The sequence below is a fragment of the Paramormyrops kingsleyae genome, chromosome 1 (assembly GCF_048594095.1).
Source record: "Paramormyrops kingsleyae isolate MSU_618 chromosome 1, PKINGS_0.4, whole genome shotgun sequence".
Lineage (NCBI taxonomy): Eukaryota > Metazoa > Chordata > Actinopteri > Osteoglossiformes > Mormyridae > Paramormyrops > Paramormyrops kingsleyae.
This window is the reverse complement of record NC_132797.1, coordinates 37,696,901-37,708,420: the sequence shown is the minus strand read 5'-3', so window position 1 is coordinate 37,708,420 and position 11,520 is coordinate 37,696,901. Positions and strand designations below refer to the sequence as shown.

General features: G+C 38.3%; 1 protein-coding gene across 1 annotated transcript; it reads left to right on the top strand.

The window, feature by feature from the left end:
• The first annotated feature begins 9 nt into the window (after nt 1–9).
• dbi (diazepam binding inhibitor (GABA receptor modulator, acyl-CoA binding protein)) lies at nt 10–6,452 on the top strand. Its single transcript, XM_023826633.2, has 4 exons — nt 10–222; nt 2,922–3,039; nt 6,030–6,092; nt 6,205–6,452. Exons 1-4 carry the CDS (start codon nt 214–216, stop codon nt 6,276–6,278), a joined length of 264 nt encoding a protein of 87 aa, XP_023682401.1. The 5' UTR covers nt 10–213; the 3' UTR covers nt 6,279–6,452.
• Nucleotides 6,453–11,520: the final 5,068 nt, after the last annotated feature.

Genomic DNA, 11,520 nt, shown 5'->3' with positions numbered 1-11,520 from the left:
ACTAAATCCTATTCTAGGCCGCTATACAGCCAATCCCAAAAGACAGCGTAATCTTACCACTCAACATGCCATAACTACTATTGGCCTCTAGAAGACATTCATGCTACTACTAGTATAAAGAGAGGCGGTAACGATTTTAAGGGCTCTGTACTAGAAGGAGAATCGTGTTTTGTGACAGTTAAAGTATAGCGGTCAAAAAGGATTTCAAGAAACATGTCTCAGGTATGCATGTTACATAAGTATTTTTTTTAACATATCCGCAAGCAGTATATATATTTATGTTTGCTTTATTTAGCTACGTATTGTACCGTAAAATATTGATAAACTAAGCGAACTGCAACAGGCCTTTATGTTTTGCGTGCATCATGCAGGAATCAGATTCGACTGAAGAACGTCGTCTCGCGTTTTTACGTGTTACGTAGATTTTATAGAACCACGTTTTATATTAGCTGTGCTTTAAATTTTCGGGCGGTAAAAGCATTTCGTACAAGGAGCTCAGCACGTTTCTGTTTTAAAGTGGCCAAATTAATTTGTATTGTATAATGGTAGTTTTGATACAAATTTTATCATTAAAATAAAATGCCATCTATGACCAAAGATTTTTCATTGAACTTTACCACAGGTAAAGTTTTGCTTTGAGTGACTTAGCTTGCGTTATACTGTATATGTCTGACAGTTGTGTTATGGGTGGGGTTGTCAGTTTGAACGTTTCTATTCATCTGCTTTGTGTGTCTGTGTAGTTTGTATGTGCATTCCGTGATGCGCGTTTTTTCTCCGGATACTTCTGGTTTATTTCCGCAAACCTAAGACTACAAGTTCTATTTCGAAACTGCCCATGATGTACGAAGTCACTGGAATCGATTTTGAAAGATGGACTGAACCTGATAGCAACATTCCGTCTTTGCCAATATTACTTATGGGCTTATTACTTATATAACTTTGCCTTTTTAAGATGCCTCGATCTTCGCCGTTTCCGTTTGCCTGATTTATATGCTGTAAATTCATTTTGGTATGCCTCTTCGCCGTTTCCGTATGCCAGATTTATATGCTGTAAATGCATTTTGGCGTAGAAATTAATTTATGTTAAATTATTTCGAAATATCCATAAGATATTTTAATGTCCATTTTAGACTGACCGCGTCGTTCCAAAGCAATAGTACGTCTGAACATTTTTAAAGTACATTATGTTGTGCAAGTAAGATTATATTGCAGCCTTGTTCTGCAATCTTAATGCTGATTCTTTATCACACATTGCACCATCGCTTGCATCGTTCGTAGTGCGCCAGGAATTCAGTTGTTGTGAGGTGGCCTGGACGTCGTGATAGGGAGTGGGTTGGTTTTTATTATAAAAGTCGAAAATCAAGTCAAAATGGGAGGAGGTTGCAAGTAGATTAGTATATATTAGCCTATTTTTTAAAAATTTTTATTAATCGAGAGATTAATTCAACTGTTCTTGTGCTTTGAATTCGGCTATACGCTATGGGCATTTCATTACCAAAAGTTCACCAGTATTAGTAGTGCTGAATCACTAGTCCTTAGCCATAAAGATTTATTTTGTTTATTGGGAATTCTCTGACCTTGTATATTTTATTTAGGCTACCTTCAGAATCCTTTCATTCAACATTATCCAGAGATTATGTTCTGCTTCTAACCAGCCTGTTAGTTAATGGTCAGTTTGTCCGGGAAAAAAAAATATCCTTAACAAATTGAATTGCAAATAAAAACTTCCCCGCTGGCACATGAGTTGAAACAAGTTGAGCTGGTCTTTATCAATAAATTGTTTGTGGATGATATAAATTATTTCCTCTTCTGTTCAGAGAGCTGCATACCTCCTCCCATTGCCTTACAGCTATGTTAGCTTGTCACCTACAAAACTACAGATGAGTTTAAGAAATGAAAAACATAATTTTAAAGTTCTTGTTCTTGTGGTGGGGGCAGCATGGTGGCACAGTAGTTTGCACTGTTGGGGACCAGGGTTCAAGTCTCAGCATGTGGGATCTGCATGTTCTCTCCACCATTGTGGGGACTCCCTTGTGTTCTCCATTTTCCTCCCGCACTCCAAAAACATGCTTAGGTGATTTGGAGTTTCCAAATTGTCTGTTGGTGCGAATGTGTGTATGTGTAATGAAATTGGTTGGTGTCTCACCCTGGGTTATTCCCTGCTTTGTGCCCATAATCTTCTGGGTTAGGCTCCAGACGCCCCCATGACCCTGCATAGGACAAGCAGGTATGAAAAAATTGATAGATAGGTTGGATGTTTTTTTTTCTGTGCCTTTTTGGAAACCTATGTGAGTAGGAAATGATTAAATGGATAATGTAAGCACTCTTCTCGCATGCCTCTGGGGTTGGGGGGTTTGAATCTTGCATCCATTCTGCGTGTGGTTTCTAATTCTTTGTGTTGTGGGTTTTCTTCCACAGTGCAAAAATGCAGCTAGGTTAATTAGTGCCTCTAAATTGCCCATAGTATGTGGGTGTGTGCTCTGCAATGGACTGCCATCCCATGCTGGGAGTACAGCTGTGATATTCCATATGCTGCCTGGTATATCCTTCAGACCCACCTGTGACCCTGACTAGGTTAATTGCTTAGAAGTCATTTGAAAGTTTCAGCTCAATTTCAGGAAATCGTCAAAGATTTAAGGATGTGTTGTAGGTGTGCTGTGTGGCTTCCCCATATATGCCGAATACCAGTGGTCTGGCTTTATGACAAAAAACAATCAGGTTTCTAACTTGGCTTGACTGGTGGACTTGCTTTTCAAATGACGTTTTTTGTTCCTTTTTCACAGGGGGGCATCTGTGCTATTACTTGCTTATCTTATTTTCTGGTTTTATTTTAATTGTTCCTGTTGCCTGGTGAGGGAAAGTGCTAGTACACATTTAGGCTATGTGTTTTTTTATGTTAAATTGTGTTTGACCATCTCTAGGCTGACTTTGACAAAGCTGCAGAAGAGGTGAAGAATTTAAAGGCAAAACCTAATGATGAAGAGATGCTTGAGATCTACAGTCTATTCAAACAGGCTACTGTTGGTGACGTAAATACAAGTATGTGCTTAAGTTTTTGGTTTCCTCATCCAATAGACTGTTTGCTTTAGATAGATTCATTACCCCATACATCTGGGGTGGCCAACATTATATGCAAAGGGCCAATGTGTATGCAGGTTTTTAGGATAACCTTTAGGTCAGCTGTTCAAACCCAGGTGTGAGGACTCCTCAGCCAATCAGTCCTCTAATTAGTAATCCGTTAAGGAGTTGTAGCGAAAACCCACATACCAGGGTGTCCGCGGGGTTTTAAAAAGTATTAAAAGGTAGTAAATCACATAAGCAAAAATTAAAGCCATTAAAAGGTATTACACGCAAATTTACGAGGTATTAAATTTTAGATTTTTTTTTAACTACAAATTGTCCATTTGTGTTTTAAAGTTTATCTGCTAAATTTCTCGCAAATTATTTTAAATGTGGATTAGCTCAGATCTCTGTGATGCTGACGTCATATTCGGTGGTCGAGCTACGTCTTAAACAGTTTGCGTGCTGAAGTACATGTTGGCTGCTTACACTCAGAAAAAAAAAGTCAATAAGTCATCATGGGTAAGTGCAAATTTGCACGTAAGTGGTTAGAGGACCCAGCGTTTAAGGACTATGGAAGTAAATTAATGACAAAAGTCGTTGATGAAAAAAAACACGCTGAATTACACTTATCGCATAAAAACGCATTGCATTAATGACGCTTTGAATTTTTGGGGACAGTAATTTAATATATGCATACATTTAAACATTGAACATTTCAACTGAAAACATTTCAATCGTAATTTCATTGCTTAAATATTCAGTACAAAAATATTCGGCTTCCAAAATTCAGTTCCAAAAGATACGTATTTTAAAGTGCATGTTTATAATTCAACCACATGAATTCAGTTCATTTAATTTCGCCTCAAAATAAATTTCAAAAGAACAAATTCAGTTGAAAATATTCCATGTGTTTTATTCGCATCTTTATTATTCAAGCGGTAACATTCAGTCCTCTTATTTCTGCTTTACAATATTCAGTCCCGTTATTTTCGCTGTTTCAAATACGCTGCCACAATTTCAGTGGTTTAAAATACGATCCGAAATTCAACCCTCTACATCCGGGACTAGCAGGATGAGCCATAGATTGCCGATAGAGTTCTCTTCGGGAACCGCGATCAAAATGGAGCAAGCGATCAGTACAAGTACTGATTGACTTGGCAGCAGATTTTTGTTGATTGTGTTATTTATGTTTCTTGTCGTTTACTGGTCAATACGATAACTTATTGCAACCCCAACTAGTAGGTTTTTATGTAAGTAATTAGCTAGCTGCATTAATTATCACCAAACTTATCTTGCTAACATAAGATGCCTGCAGGCAACTACAAGGTTTACACACCAAGAGTTTAAATTAGGGATGCACCGAAATTTCGGCCGCCGAAAATTTTCGGCCGAAATAGCATTATCGGTTTCGGCCGAAACGTAAGAAAGCGCCGAAAATAAAAGCCGAAATTGTCGCCACGCCTCTCCCATCCTCCCGAAAAAAGATCGCTTTCCTTTGCTTGCATGGACTGCGCGCAAGTACTTATCTGCCCCAAGCACCAGCACAGACAGTGAGAGATTATTCAGTGCAGCATCTCATGTTCTTGATGAGAACAGAAATCGTCTCTCCAGCCAGAAAGCTGAACAACTTTTGTTCATAAAGAGAAATCTGCCACTTTTGCTAAAATAAAAGCAGCCTAATTTGATGTTGTTTACAGTTAAAGGTTTGATTTATTTATTCTGTTATTGCAATGTTGTTTTGCACAGTAATTTAAAATTGAAGTAAAACGTTTAATGCAGGTAATATTTTGCACAATTCGTAAAGGCACTAAAAGCTAGCACAGACTGAGTGATTTTATTCAGTGCAGTATGTTCTTCATGAGAAGAGGAACTGTGTCTTCAGCCAGAAAACTGAAAAACTTTTGTTCATAAAGATAAACCTGCTTCTTTTGCTTAAATTAAAAGCAGACCAATTTAGTGTGTATAGTTATGTTGTTTACAGTAAGAGGTTGGATTTATTTATTTTTCTTCTGTTTGTGCACTGTTGTTTGGTACAGTAATTTAAAATTGAAGTAAAAAAGCAGCTAGCATTTTTTTTGCACAATTTTGTTACAGAAAGAAATTTTATTTAGTTTTGTTATTGTTAAACAGCCTTATTACTGTTATTTATTATCAATAAAAGTTTGATTGCTTAATTAATTTGTAGTTTTTTTAATACAAACAAAAAGAAAATATTTTAAACATGTTTTTTAATGAAGCCATTTTCGGTTTCGGTATCGGTTTTCGGCCAAGTGCATCCAAAAATTTCGGTTTCGTTTTCGGCCCAGAATTTTCATTTCGGTGCATCCCTAGTTTAAATCAGCGTGATAAATTTATTATGACAGTCAGCGCTCTCTTTTCGCATATGCGATGCACTACTCATAAATCAGGAACACATGGATGAGAGCAGTTAGTCAACTGGTGCAAATCGACAAACTCATTGAAGAAAAAGCCAAACAATTAAGGCACTTGCCATGAATAGCCTAGTGGATAAAGATATGGACTTGTGACTGAAGAAGTTAAATGCAAGATGTTTTCAAAATCAGTCACTAAATTTATTCTGTTGACCCATGTTCCCTATTTAAATTCTGTCGTACAGGCCAAAATTGTGTAACATTATAAATCTTTAAATCAGCTTGAAACTTGTTTAAAAACGGTTGCAACTCAATGCCGTGCGGGTTTTAAAAAATATTGAGAAAGTATTAAAAAAGGTATTAAAAAGTGTTAAATTTAACCTCTGGATTTCTGTATATACCCTGCATACACAGCGGCCCTTTCTGGATAAGATTGAGTACCCCTGCCATACATTATACATTTCTTTAACCCTAAATCCTGGTCCTACATGTGTTTTACATGTAGTTTTTGCAGCTTCTTAAGACCATTCAAAGAAGATTAACTGATTTTCACTGCTGTTTTTAATCACATTTGCCTGGGTTTTGTTTCTACAGCTCGTCCTGGTATGTTTGACTTCACAGGCAAGGTTAAATGGGATGGTTGGTCTTCAAAGAAAGGCAAGATCTAAAGCACATATAACTAATAATAGCATTTTGAAAGGGAATGTGATTATTTAAAATAGTTTCTTTTTTACTTTCATCAATAGTTTCATATTTACCTTTTCTGTAGGTATGAGCAAAGAAGATGCAATGAAGGAATATATTGCCAAAGTGGAAGAGCTGAAAGCAAAGTATGGATTTTGAAGTATTACTGATTGGAAGAAACCACCCTCATGGCCACATGTTCCTTGTTTATTCATTACCTGAAATAGTATGCCATAAACATCTCAAGGTTCCATAGCCATGAAACACTACTGATTACAAATGGTTTACTTTAATCCTGCCGTTACAAATAAAGTCTTGCCTGTTAAGATGTAACCCTTGACTTTTGAATTGATTTGTCCTGCAGTGGGATACCCCCATATGTTTGAAAACAAGAAGTTATGTTTTTTGTCTGTTTGTCTTTCAAGATTCAAGTAATTTTTTGTTTAAATTCAATTAGCATGTGAAAAGATTATGAACTTTTTATGTTTGTGTCACTGCATGTACATGTAATCTGTCATGCTTGTACTGTCAAGGTTTCCAGTGAGTATGTGGCCTATCACAGAAACCAAAGGACACAAGCAGGGAGCACCCTAATCAGTAAGCCATTGCTTCACACGGTGCACAACATGTACAGTGGGCAGTTAAGAGACTACACTCCAGCCAAACTTCATCTCTTAGGGCCATGCTGGTTATTATAAGATAGAAAAGATACCTTTATTGTTACTGTAGGAATACAATAAGATGCCATTTAGAACAAGCTTGTAGATAAGTAGTTAAGGAAAAACTTAACTTATTAACTATACATACAGATAAGATGCATCATAAAAAGTAAAATATGTGTGTATGTGTATATTTTTCTGTGTACATATACACACACATTATTTATATATATATATATATATATATATAATGAATGAAGCAAGCTTAGTGGAAGGAAATCAACTCAGTTTGGGACAGAATCAACTTATTACTTTAATATTAAATTAGGACTGAATGAAACTTCTGTTCATAGCTTTTATTATATATTAATAAGGGAATATATTGCCAAACTGGAAGAGCTGAAAGCAAAGTATGGAATTTGAAGTATTCAAGCTGTATATATGGTTCAGGGGCGTTTCTAGTTATTGAAAAAAAGTCAAGTTTACCCAGGGCTTGACTTTTTTTTTTTTTACAGGAAGACTGGCATTGCGGGTAAAATACTTGGGCTATAGCCCCGAGTGATTGGACGTAATGACTCCCATGATTAGGTTACATTTACATTTACCACTTGAAAGGCACAATAAGATCAAATTTGCAATATTGCATTACAGCATGGTACCCAGGCAGCACCACTGAGAACAGGAAAGCTCTGCAGCGCATTATCAAAACGTACCAGAAGATCACTGGCTCACAGCTTCCTTCACTGGAAGAAATCTACAGAACCAACTGCTGCCACAAAGCCATGAACATCTGCAAAGAACTGACCCATCCCAGCCACAGCATCTTTGTTCCTCTACCATCTGGCAAATGCTACAGAACCCTGTATGCCTGCACGACCACGTTGAAGAACAGCTTCTACCCCAGTGACATTTCTGAACCTCACCCCCTCCTCCCCCCCATAACAACCATTACTGTAACTGAACTGAACCTTAGTAACACCGTGCAAATTTACATACTTATACATGCTGATCTACACTATATTGCCAAAAGTATTGGGGCACCTTACTTTACACACACATGAACTTTAATGACATCCCATTCTTAATACACAGGCTTTAATATGTAGGAGTGCGTTTATGGGAATTTTTGACCGTTCTTCCAGGAGAGCATTTGTGAGGTCAGGCACTGGTGTTGAACGAGAAGGCCTGGCTCACAGTCTCCGCTCTAATTCATCCCAAAGGTGTTCTATCAGGTTGAGGTCAGGGCTCTGTGCAGGCCAGTCAAGTTCCTACACACCAGACTTGCTCATCCATGTCCTTATGGACCTTGCTTTGTGCACTGGTGCGCAGTCACGTTGGAACAGGATGGGGCTATCCCCAAACTTCCCACAAAGTTGGGAGCATGAAATTGTCCAAAATGGCTTTGAATGCTGCAGCATTACAAGTTCCTTTCACTGGGACTAAGGGGCAAAGCCCACACCATAATCCCCCCTCCACCAAACTTAACACTTGGCACAATGCAGTCAGGCAAGTACCGTTCTCCTGGGAACTGCCAAACCCAGACTCGTCCATCATATTGCCAGACAAAGAAGGGTGATTCATCACTCCAGAGAACACGTCTCCACTGCTGTAGAGCCTGGAGGTAATGTGCTTTACGTCACTGCATCCGACGCTTTGCATTGCACTTGGTGATGTAATGTTTGGAAGCAGCTGAGGGGAGGTAAATAAAATAGATAAAGGAGCAGTTAACGTCACTGAAATATACCCCCCTTTGGGGGGTAGTATAAATAATGAAAATAGTCACAGTGGTTAAGATATAATACATTCAATGCCATTACACTTTAAATGGCTTTTACAGCCATGGCCAAAAGTTTTGAGAATTAAGTTTTGAGAAGCATTGATTTTCACAAAGTTTGTTGCTTCAGTGTTTGTAGATCTTTTTGTCAGATGTTTCTATGGTATACTGAAGAATAATTACAAGTATTTCATAAGTGTCAAAGGCTCTTATTGACAATTACATTAAGTTTATGCAAAGAGTCAATATTTGCAGTGTTGGTCCCTCTTTTTCAAGACTTCTACAATTTGCCCTAGCATGCTGTCAAGCAAGACCTGGGCCAAATCATAACTGATGGCAGCCCATTCTTGCATAATCAATGCTTGGAGTTTGTTGGAATTTGTGGGTTTTTGTTTGTCCAACCACCTCTTGAAGACTGACCACAAGTTCTCAATGGGATTAAGGTATGGGGAGTACATGGTTGGGATGTCAGTCCATCACATACATATGCACTTTGGGCAATCCAGAGATGCATGCTCTTGAACTGTAGGAAGACACCCACACATTTACAATTTTTATTTCACCAAAGCTTTTTTTCCAAAGTGAATTGAGACAGATAATACATAACAAGCATACAGCCATCAAGGAGCCACAAGTGCTGCTAAACTAAGCGTCCAATGAGTGGCCAGTGCAAAATACAAATAAATATCAAGAGACAATCTATTAGGAACTAATTCCAAATACAAAACTGAGAATCTGAGCCAGGTGATGCCATTTCAATGGAACAATCAACAAAGAGTGAGCTAGTGAGGGGCAGTGGTAGGGTGAAGTCAGCTGCAGTGTTGCCAGGAGAGACAGGTCTCGTGGTGCATTCTTGAAGGTTGTAAGGGACTCTGTAGATTTAATTTGGTTGGGTAGCTCATTCCGTCATTGGGAAAACATGCATGAAAAACATGTAATAAAAGACATTTTTTATGTGGTGCAGGAATCACTAGGGCTACGTTCACACTGCCAGCCACATCGTTCAATTCCGATTTTTTGCTCAGATCGGATTTGTCTATCTTGACGGTTCACATTCATAAGTACAAGTGACCTGTATCTGACTGTAATGTGAACGCATTGGTCCTCCGAAACATCACGCATGCGCACATTGATACATTTTTACACGGGTAAAAAGCTGGTCGTAAAATTGGCACGTTGTGCGGCCATGACCGCTGCGCTGATTCGAGTCTTTTGCCTCTTTAAACCTTGACTTTATTTTTCTTTGGCATTGTAGCCACGTTCGTGTCCACGCTGTGCCATTTCTTTGGCAATTATTTCAAATGCTACTCTATTATGATAGGTTCCTTCCAGTTTAGCTTGAGCAGATTCATTTCCCCAAATATCAATTAAATCCCCACCTTCTCCATCCTTCCACTGACTGTTATCGCAGCTCTCCTCCATTTTTGCATTCCTGCGCTGCCGGTGCAGGCTGATGTCAGCGCATGCGTATAAGCAAAAAGCCACATGAATTTCCGATCTGAGCGTTCACATTAGTGATGGGAAGTTCGGATCATTGAACTAATCTTTTTTCAAGTCATTTCGTTCATTTTGTTCATTTTAGCAAAATATAATTAAAATGTTACCTGTTACCTCCCTAACACATCTACTGCTTACATAAATGTTGATCACACTACAAACAAGAAAAAACTATAATGCTATAAGAAACAGAAAATATTAATTCATTGTTTACCCGGGTCTTTAGTCTATGATTCGCTCACCTCGCCTCTTATCTGACAAGTTTTCGGGTTTGAGTCGTTCGTTCATCACGTGACAACCCAATTAGCTAACCAAGGCAGTCTGAGCCAGAAAAAGGATTAGTTCATCTCTCCAGTCTTCGGGTTTGAGTTGTTCGTTCATCACGTCACAGCTCCATAAGTTTAACCTATGCAGTCTGAGCCGGAAACAGAATTGATTAGTTCATCTCTCGAGTCTTCGGGTTTGAGTCGTTCGTTCATCACGTGACAGCCCCATAAGCTTAACCTATGCAGTCTGAGCCGGAAAGAGAATTGATTAGTTCATTCCTCGAGTTGTTCATTCTTATGTTATGTGACATGACAGCACTGGATATAGAAATTAGTTACTAATTTACAACCTTCCTTACAAACGGGTGCATAGTTTATTATTATTATTATTATTATTATTAATTAGTTTAAGTTATCATAACCTTAATATTTTAAACTAACCTTAATCATAAGAACATAAGAACTATACAAACGAGAGGAGGCCATTCGGCCCATCGAGCTCGCTTGGGGAGAACTTAACTAATAGCTCAGAGTTGTTAAAAGCTTATCTAGCTCTCATTTAAAGGAACCCAAGGATTCAGCTTGCACTACGTTATCAGGAAGACTATTCCATACTCTGACTACACGCTGTGTAAAAAAGTGCTTTCTTAAATCCAGTTTGAAATGTTCTCCCGCTAATTTCCACCTATGGCCACGAGTTCTTGTATTTGAACTAATGCTGAAGTAACTATTCCGTTGAACAGCATCCAAACCTGTTAGAATCTTATAGACCTGGATCATGTCCCCCCTCAGTCTCCTTTGCTTGAGGCTGAACAGATTTAGCTCAACTAACCTTTCCTCGTATGACATTCCTCTAAGACCAGGAATCATTTTTGTGGCCCTACGGCCGCATGGTCCTTTTTAAGATACGGTGACCAAACCTGCACACAATATTCTAGGTGAGGTCTCACCAAGGAATTGTATAATCTTAGCATTACCTCCCTTGACTTAAACTCCACACACCTGGAGATATACCCCAACATCCTATTGGCCTTTTTTATTGCTTCCCCGCACTGGCGAGAATGAGACATGGAAGCATCAACATACACACCAAGGTCTTTCTCATAATCAGCTACCTTTATTTCAGTAGGTCCCATAAAATACCTGTACTTTATATTTCTGGTCCCTACATGGAGTACCTTACATTTGTCTATATTAAATTTCAT